General features: G+C 42.6%; 1 protein-coding gene across 1 annotated transcript; it reads left to right on the top strand.

Moving 5' to 3' along the window:
• The first annotated feature begins 888 nt into the window (after positions 1–888).
• Positions 889–21,554, top strand: LOC115169571 (uncharacterized). Its single transcript, XM_029725310.1, has 4 exons — positions 889–1,357; positions 16,310–16,427; positions 17,849–17,998; positions 20,457–21,554. Exons 1-4 carry the CDS (start codon positions 965–967, stop codon positions 20,588–20,590), a joined length of 795 nt encoding a protein of 264 aa, XP_029581170.1. The 5' UTR covers positions 889–964; the 3' UTR covers positions 20,591–21,554.
• Positions 21,555–24,800: the final 3,246 nt, after the last annotated feature.

Below are 24,800 nucleotides of genomic sequence, written 5' to 3'. Positions count from 1 at the left end.
TTGGGTGGGTGAATAGTTATGCACGCTGAAGTTTTTATTTTTTTGTGTTATTTCTTGTTTGTTTCACAATAAAAAATATTTTGCATCTTCAAAGTGGTAGGCATGTTGTGTAAATGAAATAATATATATATATATTTTAAATCCATTTTAATTCCAGGTTGTAAGGCAACAAAATAGGAAAAATGCCAAGGGGGGTGAATACTTTCGCAAGCCACTGTATAGCTGTTGGACTAATGGATATCTTAATAAAGCCAACTAAATGAACCAGAAGATGTCTTCCTGTGATGTGGATGTGAGCTTGGGAGTTATGGGAAAGGGATCCTCCTTCATACTGCTGCTTCAGTAACAGTCACTCTGCCTCAGTTTTCTTGTGTAACTAAACCGTCATCAGTGTGTTCCATGAGAACAAGCTAACCACTTTTGTCTGCTTACTGTAGAGGTGTTGGTGTAAACATATGGCCATAACAGCATATACAGTAGCTTGAACTGATTTAACATAACTTTTAGCAATAGACACAGCAACCAAACCTCTGAAATGGACCAGTCTGGCTTGTTTGAATATCTGGTCACTTTATTTCAGTATATTGCCCAAGTGATTGATTATATTTATCCTTCTGTAATTTCAGCAGAACATACCTGTCATCAGCTCATTGGCAAACACAGTGTCCGTTCGAACACTGTATTCTGAAGTCAGACACCTATGCTTCTGTATTACATCCTGCCACACAGAGGACAAGGACAATATAACTGAAAGATTGTCATTCACTGCTCTATGTTCCCTTGACCGTCCTACACAAGCCACTGCCCTCACAAGCAGGCAGCTCCCTCCCATCCCCCACACAGTGCTATAACCTACCTACCTCCCTTTCCAGAATGGGCTGTAAACTACACCAGTCCTATCAATTAATTAATGACCCTGACTGAAGGGGCTGGCTAGTGGAACTGCCTACAGGAATATGGTGTGATGTATTTAGTGGTGCATGGTACTCTGTGTAGGGAGGGAAGACAACAGGGTAGGGGAGGCAGAGGCAGTGCACCAAATGAGAGGAGAGAGGACGCACCCTGTCCCCGCCAGCAGCCCTCACTGACCATCAATCACCCAGGGCCATTTGGTCCTGTCCAGGGTAGCCTACGGCACAACCACCCAGCCCAGCCACCCAGCCAGACAGGCAGAGGAGAGGAGAGGAGAGAGGGGGCAGGGAGCTGTAGCCTGCAGGGAGAAAGTAAGAGGGAAAGAATGGCAGCCGGGGAACGGCCTTCTTCGTGTTCCTCTCCCCAGCCGGCATTGCTGGGCTTGGGGGCAGCTCTGCTCTCTTTCTGCATCTCCGCTGTGCTCTCCCAGGTCCCGGATCCAGAGGTAAGAACGCGTTCGTTCATACAGGTCTCTGTCCGCAGTGGCTCATCCCCACTCGTTCCCTCCACTGTTTAAAGGATGGTTGCTTGTTTTCATGTGATTAATAAATGGGGCTTATTCGCTATGGAGCTATGGTGTTGGGCAGCCCCATAGACAATAGTCAATCTACATGTGTAGTAGCTCAATATTTTATGGTGTAGTGTTCTTCCCAGAGTAGCATGGACGGGTTGTTACAGCATGTGCAGATGTAATGATCACCATGTGCGGCCATTTGTATTTTCGGATGCCAGGAGCAATGCCATAATCCCCGGTGTCAGAAATGAAATACTGTGGCAGGCTCTTAAGAGCGCTAATGCATTGTTTTAAAATGTGAGACCTCATGTTGTACTGCGTACAGGGAGTTGTACAAAACAAGTAGCAGTATTCCATGCTAGATCAGAGAATAGACATGAGAGTTTCAGAGACATCTGTCTGGAAATAGTGACAACACATGCACTGTTCTCTCTGACGGATACCCAGACTCAATTAGTAAGAGAGAAAGATGAGACTGAATCATTTCTGTGTTAATATGCTGCACCAGCAGAGTCAGCAACATTGGAAGTTTGTGGACAAGGTGAACAATCTATCGATCTGGCCTTGAGCAAGGCACTTAACCTTAATTTCTCCAGGGCTGCCATCAATAATGGCTGATCCCTGGATGTGACCCCACTCTCAGAGGGAGTTGGGATATGCAAAAAGATAAGAATAATAATTCCATCTCACACATGTACAGGTTTCCCACTTGTACATGCAATGAAACAGGACAAACATAATCATCCCCCTATTTGACCTTTGTGATGTGTACTTGCTTGAAGAAAGACATCTGGTTCGGTTTTGTATTAGGACAGAATTATCTCAACTAAGCCTATGTGTCTCGAGGCCGGTTTGACACTGAAACTTCAACAATCATAGCAACTGCAAGCTTCAGCCAGAGTCAACTCTCCCACTGGATCTGAGTTGTTTGAATATGTCTACCAAAGTTCTGGCTTATCCACTAATCCCAACACATAAAATAGGAGAGTGAGGGAGGATATTAAGTAGTACATAATCATGGTGAACTACTATGAATTCCCTACTTTGTATTAACGGCAGCAGAGTTACAATCTCTTGTCCCCTGGGCCAACATATTACCTCCCCCCCTGCTAAAGTGCCATTACACTTGAGAGTAAAGTCATATCAGGCTACAATCTTAGTCAAAAATGCATGATTTGTTTTGGTTTTTTGGCAACAACACCCTATGCCCCTGATGGCCTTGGCAGATGGAGGACATACTCATACAGTACCCTGAAATGTGGAGATTTGGTGAGAAGTCAGCCAAGGTCAGGCCCATGACATATTTTTAACATGCTGACTCACAAAAGCCAATCAGCTCTAACACACAGCTCCCAAAAGAGCCCACTCTAACACTGAGCCCTGGCTGTATCAGAAATGGCACCCTATTCTCTGTACAGAGCCCAAGGGCCCTAGTTTAAAAGTAGTACAATATGTATGGAATACAGTGTAGATGAGCTTTTGTCAAAAGTAGTGCACTGTATTAATTCTGTGCCTTTTCGGAACCATGCCTGTCTGTCACACTGTAAATGAGAGACAACATACCAAGAAACATTACAATTCCAAGAAGCACAATTTTCTTACAATACATCAAGGCAATGGTATTTTAGTAGTTGACCTACAAACCTCATGGCAAGAAATATATATATTTTTAAAAACATGTACGCTGCCCAGAAGGGTTTGACCGGGACCCCATTAAGTACATTTACATGCACACTAATAATTCAATATTAACCCTCAAACTACCAACTGTGGTCATTTTGACCCCATAGGAATATTTTGAATCGTATAGCCCAAAAGTGGTTAATTAAATTCTTCGAATTTTTCAGGACTTTGTCAATCAACTTGTGTCACGGCTGTTCGAAGGAGCGGACCAAAATGCAGCGTCGGTTTCATTCCACATATTTATTAAACGTGAAACTTAATGCAATACATAAATAACTTGAAAACACAAAACAACAAACCATGACGCAGAGAGGACAACACACTACTCAAAAGACAATAACCCACAAACAACAGAGAAAAACCCCTACGTAAATATGATCTCTAATCAGAGGCAATGAGGATCAGCTGCCTCCAATTAGAGTTCAACCCCAAACAATCCCAACATAGAAATAGACAAACTAGAATTGAAACATAGAAATAGAAAACATAGATCAGCCCAAAACACCGCCTGTCACGCCCTGCCCTACATTAGAAAATGACATCTTACTAGGGTCAGGACGTGACAGAAGGCTCTGGGTTGCAGACCACCGCTGAAGGCTCTAGGTTGCAGACCACCGCTGAAGGCTCTGGGTTGCAGACCACCGCTGAAGGCTCTGGGTTGCAGACAACCGCTGAAGGCTCTGGGCTGCAGACCACCGCTGAAGGCTCTTGGCTGCAGACCGCCGCTGAGGGCGCCAGGCTGAGGAGCATCGCTGGAGGCTCCAGACTGGGAGCGTTGCTGGAGACTGCAGACTGGGGAGCGTCGCTGGAGGCTCCGAGCTGAGGAGTGTCGCTGGAGGCTCCGGGCTGAGGAGCGTTGCTAGAGGCTCCGGACTAGGGATGCGCGCTGGAGGTCCGATGCGTGGGACTGGCATAGGTGGCGCCAGACTGGAAACACGCACCTCAGGTCGAGTGCGGGGAGCAGGAACAGGACACCCGGACTGGGCAGGCGCACTGGAGGCCTGATGCATGGAGCTGGTATAGGAGGCGCCAGACTAGTAACACGCACCTCAGGGCGAGTGCAGGGAGCAGGCACAGGACGTACTGGGCTACGGAGGTGCACTGGAGGGAGAGTGCGAGGAGCAGGCACAGGACGTACTGGAGGTACCACGTTCCTCTGTACAAACAATAGTACGCAAGTATAAACACCATGGGACCACGCAGCCGTCATACCGCTCAGGAAGGAGATGCATTCTGTCTCCTAGAGATGAATTTACTTTGGTGCGAAAAGTGCAAATCAATCCCAGAACAACAGCAAAGGACCTTGTGAAGATGCTGGAGGATACAGGTACAAAAGTATCTATATTCACAGTAAAACGTGTCCTATATCGACATAACCTGAAAGGCCGCTCAGCAAGGAAGAAGCCACTTGCTCCAAAACTGCCATATAAAAGCCAGACTACGGTTTGTAACTGCATATGGGGACAAAGATCGGACTTTTTGGAGAAATGTCCTCTGGTCTGATGAAACAAAAATAGAACCGTTTGGCCATAATGAGCATTGTTATGTTTGGAGGAAAAAGGGGGAGGCTTGCAGGCCGAAGAGCACCATCCCAACAGTGAACCACGGGGGTGGCAGCATCATGTTGTGGGGTGCTTTGCTGCAGGAGGGACTGGTGCACTTCACAAAATAGATGGCATCATGAGGATGAAAAATTATGTGGATATATTGAAGCATCATCTCAAGACATCAGTCAGGAAGTTAAAACTTGGTCGCAAATGGCTCTTCCAAATGGACAATGACCCCAAGCATACTTCTTTTGTGGAAAAATGGCTTAAGGACAACAAAGTCAAGGTATTGGAGTGGCCATCACAAAGCCCTGACCTCAATCCTATAGAAAATTTGTGGGCAGATCTGAAAAAGTATATGCAAGCAAGGAGTCCTACAAACCTGACTCAGTTACACCAGCTCTGTCAGGAGGAATGGGCCAAAATTCACCCAACTTATTGTGGGAAGCTTATGGAAGGCTACCCAAATTGTTTGACCCAAGTTAAACAATTTAAAGGCAATGCTACCAAATACTAATTGAGTGTATATAAACTTCTGACCCACTGGGAATGTGATGAAAGAAATAAAAGCTGAAATAAATTATTCTCTCTACTATTTTTCTGACATTTCACGTTCTTACAATAAAGTGGAGATCCTAACTGACCTAAGACAGGGACTTTTTACTAGGATTAAATGTCAGGAATTGCGATAAAAAAATGTATTTGGCTAAGGTGTATGTAAACTTCCAACTTCAACTGTACATTCCTCCATAAATAATTTGCCAATCAATACTCTAAACTGCCCGAATGACACCAGAACATTACTGAGAATTTTGTTCCAACAATACGGTGCATTAAAACTAAAAGCAGATTTAGCTAGCTTGGTGGAGACCCTAGGAACATCAAGAGTTAACCAATCCTGTGAACGGGTTAAGCAACTCAGGTGTCTATGCTTCAACAGAACAGTTAGATAAGATGAAAGTTAATGAAGTAGGGCCTTGTAGGGCCTTGTAAAAAAAGGGAGTAATGTAGAGATCTACGGGTCTTTAGCAAAGTCCAGCCAGCATTTTGATATCAGATGCAGTGATGAGTATGCCAACTGTTACCTGTAACAAAACAAAGGGCAGTAAGGTAGGTTTAAGAGTAGTAGCAGCTGCACAATGATAAATAATATCACCATAATTAAGAACAGATAAAAAGGTTGACTGATCTGCTTCCTACTGCTTAGAGAAAAGCACAATCTGTTTCTGTAGAAAAAGCCAACTTTAATCTTACCTTCTTAACCAGCTCATCTATATGTTTTTAAACATCAAATCCATGTCAGTCGAAATGCCTAAGTATTTATATACAGAAACACCTTCAATTGGAGAACCATCCAGTGAGTGAACATGTAGCTCATCTGAAACATTCTTACAAGAGTTTAAAAACAGCATGTATTTTGTGTTGCCCATATTAAACACAAATTTTAAATCAGCAAGGAATTCCTGCATAGCTATAAAATCTGACTGTAGTTTTAACACAGCCAGATCAAAGGTTGGGGCAATAGCCGACATAATAGCATCATCCGCATACAGATAAAGGTTACATTTTTTAACAGATTGACCAATGGTTTTTATATAAATAGTGAAGAGAACAGGTCCCAAAATCTACCCCTGTGGTACACCTTTATGCACTTCAAGAAATTCAGGCTTAACCTCATCAGTCACGAACGCCTGAGTTCTGTAACTAAGATAGTCATGAAACCATGAACAGGCGTCAGAGCTCAGGCCTATTGAGGACAACTTATTCAATAAAATAGCATGATCAACAGTATCAAAAGCTTTTGAAAGGTCCACAAACAATTCAGCACATTTCATTTTAGTGTCTAAAGCATTGAAGGATCATTAACAACTAAAGTGGTTGCTGTAATAGTGCTGTGCCCAGGCCTAAACCATGATTGGTTTACATCAAAATACATTTCTCAGATAAAAAAGAGCAAAGTTGTACATTTACCAAGGATTGTAGAATCTTAGCTAGACACGGAAGCCTTGTAATGGGGCAACAATTATTAACATCACTACTATCCCCACCCTTATGGAGTGGCAGGATAAGAGCTGTCCTGATAACAATATTAACTAAAAAGTGTGGGTTATTGAGCCAACAATGATGGGCACTGCACACTTAAGCAGACCGGGTTCCAATTGGTCGGCCCCTGTGGATTTCTTGTTGTCTATTGCTAGCAAAGCATCCACAACTTATTTTTCTATAAAAAGCCTAAAAGAAAAGCTTTGACTATGAATTCTTTGACATTTCAGCAAGTTTCCTCTATCAGAGAGAGAGAGGGAGAGAGAAACAGATATACCTAAAGGAGGTACAGTCATTGTTGACATTTTTATTGATGTTCTGAGTGTTGCCATTAAAAGAGAGTGTGCTGTTGATGATGGTTCCCAGGTACTTCAAACTCCCACTCTCTATACTTCTTCACCACCCAGGACTAGGTGGCTCACTGGGTCTGCCTTCCTCTAGAAATCAATGACCAGTTATTTTGTTTTGTTGATGTTGAGTGTGAGTGTGAGGTAGCTGTTAACGCACCAGTGATGAACTCTGTTTACTTCTGTTTGGTAACGCAGTGTGTTATCTGAGCTGTTGACAAGGGAGGTGTCATCTGCATATTTCACTGCCAAGCAGTCCCTGTCGGAGCCTCTCAGGTCATTGGTGTATATGAAGAATAGCACTGGAGAGATGATAGTTCCTTGGGGGGAACCAGTAGATGTACAGTGAGGGAAAAAAGTATTTGATCCCCTGCTGATTTTGTACATTTGCCCACTGACAAAGAAATGATCAGTCTATGATTTTAATGGTAGGTTTATTTGAACAGTGAGAGACAGAATAACAACAAAAAAATCCAGAAAAACGCAGGTCAAAAATGTTATATAATGATTTGTATTTTATTGAGGGAAATAAGTATTTGACCCCTCTGCAAAACATGACTTCGTACTTGGTGGCAAAACCCTTGTTGGCAATCACAGAGGTCAGACATTTTCGAGGCTGACGTTTGGCAACTCGAACCTTCAGCTCCCTCCACAGATTTTCTATGGGATTAAGGTCTGGAGACTGGCTAGGCCACTCCAGGACCTTAATGTGCTTCTTCTTGAGCCACTCCTTTGTTGCGTTGGCCGTGTGTTTTGGATCATTGTCATGCTGGAATACCCATCCACGACCAATTTTCAATGCCCTGGCTGAGGGAAGGAGGTTCTCACCCAAGATTTGACGGTACATGGCCCCGTCCATCGTCCCTTTGATGCGGTGAAGTTGTCCTGTCCCCTTAGCAGAAAAACACCCCCAAAGCATAATGTTTCCACTTCCATGTTTGACGGTGGGGATGGTGTTCTTGGGGTCATAAGCAGCATTCCTCCTCCTCCAAACACGGCGAGTTGAGTTGATGCCAAAGAGCTCCATTTTGGTCTCATCTGACCACAACACTTTCACCCAGTTGTCCTCTGAATCATTAAGATGTACATTGGCAAACTTCAGACGGGCATGCATATGTGCTTTCTTGAGCAGGGGGACCTTGCGGGTGCTGCAGGATTTCAGTCCTTCATGGCGTAGTGTGTTACCAATTGTTTTCTTGGTGACTATGGTCCCAGCTGCCTTGATCATTGACAAGATCCTCCCGTGTAGTTCTGGGCTGATTCCTCACCGTTCTCATGATCATTGCAACTCCACGAGGTGATATCTTGCATGGAGCCCCAGGCCGAGAGAGATTGACAGTTCTTTTGTGTTTCTTCCATTTGCGAATAATCACACCAACTGTTGTCACCTCACCAAACTGCTTGGCGATGGTCTTGTAGCCCATTCCAGCCTTGTGTAGGTCTACAATCTAGTCCCTGACATCCTTGAATAGCTCTTTGGTCTTGGCCATGGTGGAGAGTTTGGAATCTGATTGATTGATTGCTTCTGTGGACAGGTGTCTTTTATACAGGTAAAAAACTGAGATTAGGAGCACTCCCTTTAAGAGTGTGCTCCTAATCTCAGCTCGTTACCTGTATAAAAGACACCTGGGAGCCAGATATCTTTCTGGTTGAGAGGGGGTCAAATACTTATTTCCCTCATTAAAATGCAAATAAATTTATAACATTCTTGACATGGATTTTTCTGGATTTTTTTGTTGTTATTCTGTCTCTCACTGTTCAAATAAACCTACCATTAAAATTATAGACTGATCATTTCTTTGTCAGTGGGCAAATGTACAAAATCAGCAGGGGATCAAATATTTTTTCCCTCACTGTACAAAAAAGAAGGAATGTTGTGTTGTTGAACTTGACATACTGCCCCATGTTCAGCAGGAAGTCCAGCACCCACAAGGTATTACTGGGGTCCACCTGTAGGTGGGAGAGTGTCACAGAAAAGGTGAGGCTGCATGCAGTTAAAAGCAGAGAAGTCCAGGAAAAGGATGCACACATAAGAATGAGGTCTCTCCAGGTGTTTCACGGCACTGCGCAAAACCGTCAGTACTGCATTGTCGACTGATCTGTTCTTCCTGTATACAAACTGCATTGGGTCAAGGGCTCCATCCACATGAGACCTGAGACGTGTGAGTATCAAGTGCTCAAGGCACTTCACAACGACTGAAGTTAACACCACAGGAAGAAAGTCAGACAATGTTTTGATAAGATCAAAGTTTTACATTGTTCCCATCTGGTTTCATTGACCGTTACATTACATTGCACTGGTCAAATGGTTTACTGTAATATTCCATTTGCATTGTTATTGGAAAAGCATCCTCCTTGCCAAGTTCAATGAAATTGTACTGAAAAAATCTATAGAAATTGTTTTTGCTGAAAGGATATCCTTCTGTGAATGTTTCAATTATTGCACTCTGAATTTCAAAAAATAAATAGTTATCTAATATTTCACATAAAAGCCCCATTTGCTTGAAAGTCATCTTGACTAATGCACAAGTGTTGTTTGGCCCTCTTCCCAGATGTATTGTTCTGTGAGATGAGATTGTTTACAATGACAGGAAACTTAATAAGTGTCTGTATCCTGACCCATCATATATTGATCTGTACGCATGAACTATGGGGCTGCTAGATGTAACCCCTGCTTGTTGTTCCTTCAAAAGAAGGCGTGATAGAGGACTACCAGGAAGGATACCTCCAGGGCTGGCCCTAGCCTTTTGGGGGCCCTAGGCGAGATTTGGTTGGGGGGGCCCACCCATCGCGCGGGCAAAACATGTTAGTGGTCCCCCTCTTGACAGTGGAGTGAAGAAAATGCAGTTACAGTTAATTACCTACAATTCTACACATTTTGCCATGGGGTGGAGATAATTTTTTTGCGGTTGTAAAGCAAATTTCCTGAAATTTTTACATATTTTGGCATGACTTTTGCCATGTTAATATGAGTGAGAGTGACTAATAAAATCAATGGCTCTTGCTGCCAAGGGAATGCCTGACAGCTTGAAAGAAGTTTTGGACACTACAGTGAAAATGGTTAACTTTGTTAAGGCAAGGCCCCTGAACTCTTGTGTATTTTCTGCATTACGCAATAATATGGGCAGCGACCATGTAACGCTTTTACAACATACAGAAGTGTGCTGGTAATCAAGGGGTAAAGTATTGACACATTTTTTTGAATTGAGAGACAAGCTTAAAGTTGTCTTTACTGACCATAATTTTCATTTGTCTGACCGCTTGCATGATGACGAGTTTCTCACACAACTGGGCTATCTGGGTGATGTTTTTTGTCACCTGAATGATCTGAATCTAGGTTTACAGGGTCTCTCCGCCACTATATTCAATGTGCGGGACAAATTGAGGCTATGATTAAGAAATTGGAGCTCTTCTCTGTCTGCATTAACAAGGACAACACACTGGTCTTTCCATCATTGTATGATTTTTTTTGTGTGCAAATTAACTCAAGCTTACAGACAATGTCAACTGTGATATAGCAAAGCACCTGAGTGAGCTGGGTGCGCAATTACGCAGGCACAAGCGAGAGCTGCCCAGTGACACGAGCCTACCAGACGAGCTAAATAACTTCTTTGCTCGCTTCGAGGCAAGTAACACTGAAACATGCATGAGAGCATCTGCTGTTCCGGACGACTGTGTGATCACGCTCTCCGCAGCCGATATAAGTAAGACCTTTAAACAAGTCAGTCAACATTCACAAGGCTGCAGGGCCAGACGGATTACCAGGTGTACTCCAAGCACGTGTACTCCGAGCATGCACTGACCACCTGGCAAGTGTCTTCATTGACATTTTCAAACTCTCCCTGTCTGAGTCTGTAATACTAGCATGTTTCAAGCAGACCACCATAGTCCCTGTGCCCAAGAACACTAAAGTAACCTGCCTAAATGACTACCGACCCATAGCACTCACATCTGTAGCCATGAAATGCTTTGAAAGGCTGGTCATGGCTCGCATCTACACCACTGTCCCAGAAACCCTATACCCACTCCAATTTGCATACCGCCCCAACAGATCCACAGATGATGCAATCTCTATTGCACTCCACACTGCCCTTTCACACCTGGACAAAAGGAACACCTACAGTTGAAGTCGGAAGTTTACATACACCTTAGCCAAATATATTTAAACTCAGTTTTTCACAATTACTGTAATTTAATCCTAGTAAGAATTCCCTGTCTTAGGTCAGTTAGGATCAACACTTTATTTTAAGAATGTGAAATGTCAGAATAATAGTGGAGAGAATGATTTATTTCAGCTTTTATTTCTTCCATCACATTCCCAGTGGGTCAGAAGTTTACATACACTCATTAGTATTTGGTAGCATTGCCTTTAAATTGTTTAACTTGGGTCAAACATTTCGGGTAGCCTTCCACAAGCTTCCCACAATAAGTTGGGTGAATTTTGGCCCATTCCTCCTGACAGAGCTGGTGTAACTGAGTCAGGTTTGTAGGCCTCCTTGCTTGCACACACTTTTTCAGTTCTGCCCACAAAAATTCTATAGGATTGAGGTCAGGGCTTTGTGATGGCCACTCCAATATCTTGACTTTGTTGTCCTTAAGCCATTTTGCCACAACTTTGAGAGTATGCTTGGGGTCATTGTCCATTTGGAAGACCCATTTGTGACCAAGCTTTAACTTCCTGACTGATGTCTTGAGATGTTGCTTCAATATATCCACATAATTTTCCATCCTCATGATGCCATCTATTTTGTGAAGTGCACCAGTCCCTCCTGCAGCAAAGCACCACCACAACATGATGCTGCCACCCCCGTGCTTCCCGGTTGGGATGGTGTTCTTTCGGCTTGCAAGCCTCCCCCTTATTCCTCCAAACATAACGATGGTCATTATGGCCAAACAGTTCTATTTTTGTTCATCAGACCAGAGAACATTTCTCCAAAAAGTACGATCCTTGTTCCCATATGCAGTTGCAAACCGTAGTCTGGCTTTTTTATGGCGGTTTTGGAGCAGTGGCTTCTTCTTTGTTGAGCGGCCTTTCAGGTTATGTCGATATAGGACTCGTTTTACTGTGGATATAGATATTTTTGTACCTGTTTCCTCCATCATCTTCACAGTGTCCTTTGCTGTTGTTCTGGGATTCATTTGCACTTTTCGCACCAAAGTACGTTCATCTCTAGGAGACCGAACGCGTCTCCTTCCTAAGCGGTATGACGTGGTCCCATGGTGTTTCTACTTGCGTACCATTGTTTGTACAGATGAACGTGGTACCTTCAGGCATTTGGAAATTGCTCCCAAGGATGAACCAGACTTGTGGAGGTAAAAAAAAAGACACTTCTGACGTCTTGGCTGATTTCTTTTGATTTTCCAATGATGTCAAGCAAATAGACACTGAGTTTGAAGGTAGGCCTTGAATTACATCCACAGGTACACCTCCAATTGACTCAAATTATGTCAATTAGCCTATCAGAAGCTTCTAAAGCCATGACATCATTTTCTGGAATTTTCCAAGCTGTTTAAAGGCACAGTCAACTTAGTGGATGTAAACTTCTGACCCACTGGAATTGTGATACAGTGAATTATAAGTGAAATAATCTGTCTGTAAACAATTGTTGGAAAAATTACTTGTGTCATGCACACAGTAGATGTCCTAACCGACTTGCCAAAACTATAGTTTGTTAACAAGAAATTTGTGGAGTGGTTGAAAAATGAGATTTATTGACTCCAACCTAAGTGTATGTAAACTTCCGACTTCAACTGTATGTATGAATGTTATTCATTGACAACAGCGCAGCGTTCAACACCATAGTGCCCTCAAAGCTCATCACTGAGCTAAGGGACTAAACACCTTGCAGATAATCACCTAAACACCTTGCTCTGCAACTGGATCCTGGACTTCCTGACGAGCCACACCCAGGTGGTAAGGGTATCTAACAACACATCCGCCACACTGATCCTCAACACGGGGGACCTTCAGGGGTGCATGCTCAGTCCTCTCCTGTACTCCCTGTTCACTCATGACTGCATGGCCAGGCACGTCTTCAACACCATCATTAAGTTTGTTGATGACACAACAGTGGTAGGCCTGATCACCAACAACGATGAGACAGCCTATAGGGAGGAGGTCGGAGACTTGGTCAGAGACAAGGACAACAACCTCTCCCTCATTGTGATCATAACAAAGGAGATTGGCGTGGACTACAGGAAAAGGACGACCGAGCACGCCCCCATTCTCATTGACAGGTCTGTAGTGAAGCAGGTTGACAGCTTCAAGTTCCTTGGTTTCCACATCACCAACAAACTAACATGGTCCAAGCACACCAAGACAGCCATGAAGAGGGGACGACAAAACCTATTCCCTCACAGGAGACTGAAAAGATTTGGCATGGGTCCTCAGATCCTAAAAACGGTTTTACAGCTGCACCATCGAGAGCATCCTGACAGGTTGCATCACTGGTTGGTATGGCAACTACTCGGCCTCCGACCGCAAGGCACTACAGAGGGTAGTGCGTACGGCCCAGTACATCACTGGGGCCAAGCTTCCTGCCATCCAGGACCTCTATACCAGGCGGTATCAGAAGAAGGCCATAAAAATTGTCAAAGACTCCAGCCACCCTAGTCATAGACTGTTCTCTCTGCTACCGCACGACAAGCGGTACCGGAGCGCCAAGTCTAAGTCCAAGAGGCTTCTAAACAGCTTCTATACCCAAGCCATAAGACACCTGAACAGCTAATCAAATGGCAACCCAGACTATTTGCATTGCCCCCCCCCCCCCCGCCCCCACCTATGTGCCCCCGCACATTGACTCTGTACTGGTACCCCCTGTGTATAGTCTCTCTATTGTTATTTACTGCTGCTCTTTAACTATTTGTTATTCTTATCTCTAACTTTTTTTGTATTTTTTGTTGTTATTGTGGGTATTTTCTTTAAACCTCATTGTTGGTTAAGGGCTTGTAAGAAGCATTTCACTGTAAGCTCTACACCTGTTGTATTCGGCACATGTGACAAATACAATCTGATTTGATCTGGATTCGTTATCCCTTTCATGCCATGACTCCAGTCCACTTACTGATATCTGAACAATGGAGCCTCATCAAAATTGCAACAAGCGGTTAAATGTTATTTAATCAGAAGCCACTGCCAGATTTCTGGATAGGGCTGCGCTCAGAGTATTGTGCCTTGGCAAATCGTGCTCTTAAAACACTGATGCCCTTTGAAACCACGTACCTATTTGAGAGTGGATTCTCGGTCCACACTAGCATGAAAACTAAATACAAGCACAGACTGTGTGGAAAATGACCTGTGGTGAGTTATTCACAATTTTTGATGAACAAATAAGCTTTTATATGTAAGATGGCTAAATAAAGAGCAAAATGTCGATTATTATTGTATTATTATTTGTGCCCTGGTCTTACAAGCTGGTTTGTGACAAAACTCACACCCATTCTTATGTTTAATAAATGTATCGTATAGTGTGTGTGTGTGGCAGGCTTATAATGATGGCAAAAAACAGCATTTGAGAGTGCGCTGACCCTGGTGCTAGAGGGGGTAAGCAGCTGGAGGTTGAATGTTTGAAGGGGTACGGGACTATAAAACGTTTGGGAACCACTGCTCTAGAGTCTAGACAATCCTATCCGCCAATCAGGGCTGTGTATCTAAATATGTTTACATTTCTATCAACACGCCCACACAATCAGACTGAGCATTTCAATGGCAATGACAGGGTCAAGGAAATGATACAAAAATATTTGGAGGTTCTTTTATGAAATAAATACACACAGTGATTTATTTGAAATGTATTAGTGATGATTTAAAAATGGGGGCTCTAAGGCTTATCACCAGGGCTTTGAATTCATCATAATGATGATTCTTAATAATACAGTATAACCTCGGATTGTAGCCTAATTGTGATGTCAAGGATGTGGACTACAAACTTTGAGGCAGCTCTAAGAGCGTTGATGTCTTATCTTTCTTGATTAATGTCATGTTGTTTAATATTTATAGTTTCTTCATAATGCGTCTTGTACTGTGTATGAATAGTTTGACCTACAGTACGAAACCCCAGTCAGTATTATTTAAATCATGCATAGGAAATTTAAATGAGCCTCATGATTTACATAAATTCACAAAAAAACTGCAAGTCTCTTTCTCTTACTTGATCTCACACCTAAACTATAGCCAACCATAGCCTATCAAAACAAATGTCCTTGTTAGAAATGTTAACTTTTTCGTTGAATAATCAAATCCTCCTTCTGCAAGATAATTTTACTCCTGCAACAAAACTGGTCAAATTAAGATCTAACATCTGTATTTGTGGGGTAAACAATATTCATTAAAGTCTTTCCTTTTTTTACCTTCACTCTTTGTGCCATGATGTGTGATTCATTTTCCTCAATCATTGCCATTTACTCAGTGAACAATTATTTTGTTTTCATTATGTTCTTGTAGTATTTCTCAGCATTCAGTGGCTTTCCAGCATTTTATTACCAGCTTTTCAGACAAAGTTATGAAAAAGGTGAAAGAGTCGACATAACATAACAAATTGGAACAAAACAGGAGATGGTGTCTAGTATTCAAAGAGATTGGTCTATTTTGTGGTTTGATGTTCTTGTTCAGTTCAACGCTGTTGTTTTGTTTTCCCTTTTACTTCTTCAGATAGTCATCTTTCTATTTCAACCCATTGGTCTCCATTGTTGAGATGGTTTTTCAGGCAGATTTAAGTTCATTTTTTAGGCTTAAGGTGGTAGCACTCCCCCACTAGTGTCCTGACTGACATGTCCTGACATGTCCTCATGTCCTGTCTGACATATTCAGAGGACTAAGAGGTCATGAGTGATAACACCCGACTGGCATGTTTCACATTCTGCATGATCTACGAAATCCTCTATTTCAGGGTTTTATTCCAAGCCAAGCCCTTCTTCCCTGTTTCAGGGTTTTCCATATCCATACAGTGACATCAATTTTTCTTTTACACTTCTGTATTTCCTCCAATTGTCTTTTACACTTCTGTATTTCCTCCAATTGTCTTTTACACTTCTGTATTTCCTCCAATTGTCTTGCCACTGTGTGTCTCTTCAGAAACTGAGCGGAAGAGAAGAATATTATTCTCTCAATCAGATTGATATTAGCATCAATTGCGGTATTTGTCCAAATAGCATTTAACTAACTGTCATGAAGACTATCAAACAGCAGAGTGATTTGAAGAGTACCTGTCTAGATGACACAATAATGTACTCATGCATATATTGTCTCTTTTTCCCCCCTACAGCTTTTACCGACAGATCCCCCAAAGAAGCCAGACCCAGTCACTTCAGAAACAGTCGTATTCTGGGGACTGCGGTTATGGCAGGTCATTGGCATCTTCTCTATGTTTATTCTAGCAGTCAGTAAGTATTTCTCTAAACCTGTCATAGTAGTATATCTGCCAGACATTCAAGACTATTTATGAAATAAATATTTACATAAATATACAAATACCTAGCAATTTCACATCGATCCTCCATCTTCCAATTCTATTTATATAAATCACATTAGTAAAATGAATGTACAAATCAGTCAGTCAGTCAAGGTACAATGCTTCAGCCAAGCATAGTCCAACTAGTTTGCATACAGAACAGATAGATCGCATGACACATGGAAATGCATATCATTTGCTGAATTGTCATGATGGTTATTGTGAGGGAGGGCTCCAAATAGTCATGGTATTGTCTGTTTATGTTTGCTTTATCGACCACATGATGCATGGTTCAATAAGGGGAGGAGGAGGACAACACTACACAAGACAAAAATGACATTCTACTTTAGTCATAATTCATCGGACATCTAAACAGTAATAACTAAACCATGTCATGACAGAGACCGAATCAACAAAAAGGAAAGTAGTCTGATAATAGCTGATTTGAAGTGTCACTATACAGTAATATACAGTGAACTCCAAAAGTATTGGGACAGTGACCAATTTTAGGCTCTGTACTCCAGAACTTTGGATTTGAAATGATAGTCCTAAATGAATCGTGAACAATGATGAGTGAGAAAGTTAGACGCACAAATATCATACCCCGAAGACATGCTAACCTCTCACCTTTACAGTTACGGGGTGGTTAGCATTTTTTGGGGGGTATGACATTTGTGCATCTGTAACTTTCTCACTCATCATTATTCACAATTCATTCAGGATTATCTGTAAACATGGTAGCATCCACATTAATGTAGAAGTGTTTAGAAACATATTTTATTCTTAATAAAAGTGACTCCAAAATGACACAATACATGATTTACCATTAATTTCTATTGGGCACAAAATAATCTGAAACACAACCAAAACAAACAGCAAATGCATCCAACAAGTTTGTAGAGACACAAGCTTGATGTAGTCATTGCGGGCTAAGAATTTGGGACCAAATACTTAACTTTTGACTACTTTAATACACATAAGTGAATTTGTCCCAATATTTTTGGCCCCTTAAAATGAAGGGACTAAATACAAACGGTTCACCGAATATGGATGAACATACCCCAAAATGAAAGCTGATAGTTGCACTTTAACCTCATAGTCACTGTATCGTTTGAAATCCAAAATGCTGGAGTACAGAGCCAAAGCAACAGAAAATGGTTCACTGTCCCAGTACTTTTGTAGCTCACTGTAAATGCTAATAGTTGTAAAACTGCAATGTCACAACGTTGTGATAGTAATGTCTAGTTAAATACATATTCATATGTACTTCAGATACAAGCAAATAATATTCCACATGGGAAATACATTTATCTTTTATCTCTCTCTTTCTCGCCCACCTTCTCCATTTGCAAGTCATCACCCTATGCTGCATCTTCAAATGCCGTATCCCCAGGACGAAGAAGGAGATTGAGGCGCGACATGCTCAGAGAGTAGCAGCTAAGGACTACGCCAACACACTGGAGACTGTGCCTCCTCTCAACGAGCTCACAGAGATCCCAGGAGGTAAGTAATGCACTTCTCAGACCCTCTCTACCTCAACAACAGTGCGATGCACATTTTAGGACATCCCTACTCCCTATGACAAAAGTCCCTAGGACGTTGGTGTGGTGTACATTTTAGGATATCCCTTCTGCCTATGACAGAAGTCCCTGGGAGGTAGGTGCAGTGTACATTTTAGGAAATCCCTATGACAACAATTCCTAGGAGGTAGGTGTGGTGTACATTTTAGGACATCCCTACTTCCTATGACAAAAGTCCCTACTCTCAACTCCCTATGAACTTTAGCACTTTTTTAAACTCCACAGCAAGGCTAGATTAAAGTGTGAGACTTTATTTTTAATTTGTAACATTTACCTTCCATTAGTAAGCACCTCAACTAGAGGTGTTTGCACCTTTTATTTACTTACTCTACTCTAAGAACTACCCTGTTTTTGATTTCAGAGAGTTTTTCAAAGGAGAGTAGACAGGGAACTGCTGGGTGAGTTTTATATGCTATTGATGAAATGTCATCTGCTAGGCCTTTTGATAAAGTAGGAGATCAATAGCGGCTTGACACGGTTTTAACACGACTGGGCCCCTGACAGCTTTTGTATTCATTAGTTTGAATGTTTCTCTCAGATTTCATCACATTATGCTAATGGTTCGTCACATTCTAACCATGCAGAGCTAAGATATATTTTTCTCTTATTTCCGACGGATAACACAGATCTCTGTCTGACCCTCTGGATACAAACAGTGTTTTGAATTAGTTTAAGATGACATATTTTTCCTGTCTTATCTGATTGAAGATGTAGATTGGTCAACATACTCATAAATAGTCTTGGCCTCACAGGGTGATAAAAAAAACCTCTCTGGATGAGTGAATACAGGAAAATATACTCTGAGTGTACAAAACATTAGGAACACCTGCTCTTTCCATGACATAGACTGACCCGGTGAATCCAGGTGAAAGCTATCGTCCCTTATTGATGTCACTTGTTAAATCCACTTCAATCAGTGTAGATGAAGGGGAGGAGACAGGTTAAATAAGGATTTTTAAACCTTGAGACAATTGAGTCATGGATTGTGTATTGTGTGTGCCATTCAGAGGGTGAATGGGCAAGACAAATAATTTATCAGTTTGAACCAGTTTGAGTGTGTCAAGAACTGCAACGCTGCTGGGTTTCCTGTGTGTATCAAGAATGGTCCACCACCCAAAGGACATCCAGCCAACTTGACACAACAGCGGAGTCAAAATGGCCCAGCATCCCTGTGGAACGCATTCGACACCTTGTAGAGTCCATGCCCAGACGAATTGAGGCAGTTCTGAGGGCAAAAGGGGGTGCAACTCAATACTAACAAGGTGTTCCTAATGTTTTGAACACTGTGCATAAATAATATATGCCATTTAGCAGACACTTTTATCAAAAGCGACTTATACCATGCGCAGACCGGATGCGCGCGTGCGGCATCATGTGCAAATGGATTTTGTCCCCCCACACCAAACGCGATCACGACACACAGGTTGAAATATCAAAACAAACTCTGAACCAATTATATTAATTTGGGTACAGGTCGAAAAGCATTAAACATTTGAGTTGTTATTTTACCTGAAATGAACAAGGTCCTCTACTCCGACAATTAATCCACACATAAAACGGTCAACCGAATCGTTTCTAGTCATCTCTCCTCCTTCCAGGCTTTTTCTTCTTTGGACTTTATATGGCGATTGGCAACTAACTTTCATAATAAGGTGAATTACCACAACCAACCCCAGTTCATCTTTCAATCACCCACGTGGGTATAATGAGGAGATGGCACGTGGGTATCTGCTTCTATAAACCAATAAGGAGATGGGAGAGGCAGGACTTGCAGCGTGTTCAGCGTCACAAATAGAACTGACTTCTATTTTAGCAACGCAGATGCTCGTTAGCGCGCAAGCTGTGTGGGTGCAATGATTGAATAACATGTATGTGTACATTTATTTTGCAACGCTTGTGCACGCGACGCTAGGGGTGTGGTCAGCATGTTAGTCATGCGTGCATACATTTTACAGATGGGTGGTCCCAGAAATCGATCCAACTATCCTGATGTTGCAAGCACCATGCTCTACCAACTGAGCTACAGAGGACCACAGGAATATAGGACATCTAAACTTCCATTGGATTAACAGTATAGCTTTAATTATAGGGCCTCTATGTCAGTGTCCGTCTCTTCATTTTCAACGGTTCTAACTTTCATGCCTTCTCTTTGGCTTCTTCCTCCTTCAATCTTTCATCTTCCAACCCTATCCCTTCCCTTTGACCTGTACCTTCCTCTCAAAACCCTGTCTTTCATCCTCTCTTCCTCTCTTCCGTTCTTCCATTTTCTTCCTCCTCCCTCGCTTCATCCTCCCTATTTTCCTCCCCCCCTCTCCTCCCTGACCTCTTTCTCCTCTCCATCCTCCCTCCTCCCCCTCCTCCTCTTCATCCTGTCCCTCCAGCCCTCCCGGACACTGCGTCCCTCCCGACGGTCTCTGAGCAGGTCCAGGCTCGCAGCGCCAGCAGCAGCCAGCTCCCAGTGGTGAGAGAGGAGGAGGAGCTCACTGGCCCCCTAACTCAGCCCGAGACAGGATGACGTTCCTCCCTCCTTCTCCTCTCTCCTTTCCCCCTCACTCAGCCTGAGACTGGATTACCTCCCTCCTTATCTCTTCTCACCTTCCCTCTCTCCACATTCCTATTTATATTCTGACAAAGAGGGCAATCCACTAGAGGGAACATTGGAACATGCAGCTCAGGATTCAGTAAATCACAGAAAAGCATTGAATAGTTGAATAGAATAGTTAATTTAATAGATCAGCATTCATCGCTACTTCCTAGAAAGAAGGGCATGGACATTGTGGAAAATGTTGCCTGCTGAAGAGTAGTAGTTGCATGCGTTACGTACTTAAAATGCTCTTTGTTGATATACTCATCCTTGTTGATCACACATTGATTGTACATTGGACACAGAACTGCAAGTCCAGTATTTAGTAGGCAAATGTGGATGATGAAAAAGTAGAGATTAATCTTAAGGCTTCTGTCGTTGATGTTGCATGTCTACGGCTGTCCTTCGTTGTTTTTCGTCTTTTTCTCTTTCTCCTTCTCTGACTCAATCTGTAATCTTGGCTTTATATAAATATATATATGATCTTTTATTTAAGCTTATACAGTAACACCCATGACAACCAACCCTGGTCCTGGAGAGCTGCAAGGCATACAGGCTTTTTTCCCAACCTTGCACCAACAACGTCTTAATTATTAGTTGAATCGCATGTTTTAGTATGGGGGGAACAAATGCCTGCACACCATGTCAAGTTCATCCATGTCTAAGGTTGGTGGTCACTGACATACTGTACTGTACTTGTCATTTATCTCTGTCTTTCCATCTGATCCAGGTGTGTGTGTTTCTGTACATGCCATCTGTTCTCTTGAAGTATCACACAGGCTTACATGGACATACATAGGTCTGGAATGAGAGACACCACAATATCAAATCAAATTTGATTTGTCACATGCGCCAAATACAACAGGTGTAAACCTTACAGTGAAATGCTTACTTACAAGCCCTTAACCAACAATGCAGTTTTAAGAAAAAATAAGTGTTAAGTAAAAAATAGATAAGTAAAACATTTTAATAAATAGTTAAAGAGCAGCAGTAAAATGACAATAGCGAGGCTATATACAGGTGGTACCGGTACAGAGTCAATGTGCGGGGGCACCGGTTAGTCGAGGTAATTGAGGTAATGTGTACATGTAGGTAGACTTATTAAAGTGACTATTCATAGATAATAATCAGAGAGTAGCAGCAGCGTAAAAGAGGGGAGGGGGGTGGCAATGCAAATAGTCTGGGTAGCAATTTGATTAGCTGTTCAAGAGTCTTATGGCTTATGGCTAGAAGCCTTTTGGACCTAGACTTGGCGCTCAGCTACCTCTTGCCGTGCGATAGCAGAGAGAACAGTCTATGACTAGGGTGGCTGGAGTCTTTGACCATTTTTAGGGCCTTCCTCTGACACCTCCTGGTTAAGAGGTCCTGGATGGCAGGAAGCTTGGCCCCAGTGATGTACTGGGCCATACACACTACCCTCTGCAGTGCCTTGCGGTCGGAGGCCGAGCAGTTGCCTTACCAAGCAGTGACGCAACCTGCCAGGATGCTCTCGATGGTGCAGCTGTAGAACATTTTGAGGATCTGAGGACCCATGTCAAATCTTTTCAGTCTCCTGTGAGGGAATAGGCTTTGTCGTGCCCTTTTCATGACTGTCTTGGTGTGTTTAGACCATGTTAGTTTGTTGGTGATGTAGACACCAAGGAACTTGAAGCTCTCAACCTGCTCCGCTACAGCCCCGTTGAGGAGAATGGGGGCGTGCTCGGTCGTCCTTTTCCTGTAGTCCACAATCATCTCCTTTTTCTTGATCACGTTGAGGGAGAGGTTGTTATTCTGGCACCACATGGCCAGGTCTCTGACCTCCTCCCTATAGGCTGTCTCATCGTTGTCGGTGATCAGGCCTACCACAGTTGTGTCGTTGGCAAACTTAATGATGCTGTTGGAGTCATGCCTGGATGTGCAGTCATGGGTGAACCGGGAGTACAGGAGGGGACTGTATTATTATTTTACAATTATTATGGATAAAATGGATTTTGGGTCTGACTGTGTATTGGGATTACTACCATAATGAGCGTGTCAGTCAGAGACAAGCTTAATCCATTAGAGAAATCATAATCTATGTGAAAGAGTACATAATGTCACATCCAGCTGTATATTATAATGCAGCATCAGGGGATACTGGGGTTAATATGCATTTATTTCCGCAGCAAAACCTCTGCCGTGAACTTATAAGTATCAACCATGTGCTGAGAGACAGAGCGAAAGAGAGAGAGCGAAAGGGAGAGAGAGGGTGGAGAGAGTGAGAAAGAGGGAGTCTGGCATTTATAAATGAAAAGAATAAACAGATATGTTTTATAAATCGTGGAGACTCATGAACCCCACACAGCTGTTTACCCCTGGATTCATCCACAAGAGATAGTGAATTTTCCAGCAAATAGTAAGTGTTCCAGGGCCGCCTTCCACTAATTAAGAAATGAGTGAAGTATGCAATTTAAAATATGCATCTCTGTAACGCCTGACCTGATAGCTATGTGCTGCTGTGTGCAAGTATTTGTGGAGAGAGTGTATGCGAATTTCCTGGCCATATAATCCAACATATTATTGAGAATATATTCAGTTGGAAACAGAAATTACTATAATATGAATTAGTTATTACTTTATACTTGTGGTTATTGCATCTCCTGATCCATAAGATTCCATTCTGGGCATTGACAACAATGTTTAACCGAAGAATTCATCTGCAACAAAGTGTCTCTGAGAATACTGACATAACTTCACTCTCAGAAGTTTTACTCACCACTTTACCTACATGACCTAAAATCAATATAGTTTCAGGCAGCCTGGATAAAAGTGATAATGAAAAAGATAATCATGTCTGTGAGAACATTTGACATTCGTAGGAGATGGTAGAGCAAGTACCGGACAGGAGGCAACGCTCGGGGGAGGACTAGGGACGAAGTGCAACTTCCCACTCCCAATTCTTTGTCATATGGATAAAGCTATTAAAATGAAAAGTAGACATTGTTCCAGCACACTTTGATCTGTCATGCTCTGAGTTGTGTCAGTTCTCTGGTGGCTCAAGAGCCTCCTGAGGCATGCTGTCAGACAGGGTCCACTTAGAACTGACTGATGCAACCTTCTCACTTCCTCACACCTTTCTCTATACAGTAAGAGAGATGCAGGAAGGACGGACACTCGCGCATACATATGCACAAGCACAAACACACGCAGGCACACATGCATAGTCACAGATCCACACGCACACCTTTCTTACACATCTTAGTCCCACACAGAGGCGTAGGGTCATCTGAGAGAGATCACGTTACCCCAGGAAACCCAACGCAGGTGTAAAAAGTCTATACTTTATTCCAGGATACCCATTACGGGCGGCGGTATCTTTAGAAACAAGGTTGCCATATTCATGTCAGGGGAATTTAGCTAAACGTGTCAGCCTATTTTCAATGCATCTCCTTGTTATTGCATTTCTATTTTAGTTGTTGTGTGTTCCACTTGGATTTAGTAGCGTCTATGAACAACATGATTATGAAGCCATGCATGTATGAAAGCGTGTATACTTACTGTATTTAAAATGTATGTAGGTCCATCCTTGTGATGTACTTGTCTATTAATGTTCCGTACTATGTCATGTTTTTTTGTTTTCTGTGGACCCCAGGAAGAGTAGCTGCTGCTTTAGCAGTAGCTAATGGGGGAGCCTAATAAAATACTAATTCTGAGGGTTATTCTGGTTGCCAAACGATATCCTCATGCATAGAGGGGTCAGGAGTGTGAGCGTGCATGTTGCACCTCAGCCTCCGCCGGACTGAATATCACCACCAGAGAGAGTGTTTTGTGTGAGTGTGTGTCTTCTCGGATTGAGAAAATAACACCATCAGTGAGAGGAGTCGTAGCCTTGGGTCGTCACAGCGGGATGGAGGACGATAAAGTGGTCACAATTGACATCAAGTGGCTTGACTCTATTTACACGGTAATTACATCGGCTGGTACAGTGGAACTGAACATGTGGGTACAGGGTACACACAGTGGATTGTATTTGACTGTTTGCACAAGTTGATGGATTTTGTAGTTCATTCATCTGAAATCTAAAGCAATAATTCTGGGGTGAGAAGAGGCGGTGATTCGTTTGAGTGTGTTCCCGAATCTAAAATGATGTGTGTGACACATTCCACAGATGGGTATTACAGAT

This window comes from Salmo trutta, chromosome 31 (genome assembly GCF_901001165.1).
Source record: "Salmo trutta chromosome 31, fSalTru1.1, whole genome shotgun sequence".
NCBI lineage: Eukaryota > Metazoa > Chordata > Actinopteri > Salmoniformes > Salmonidae > Salmo > Salmo trutta.
This window is presented reverse-complemented; position numbering and strand designations above follow the sequence as displayed.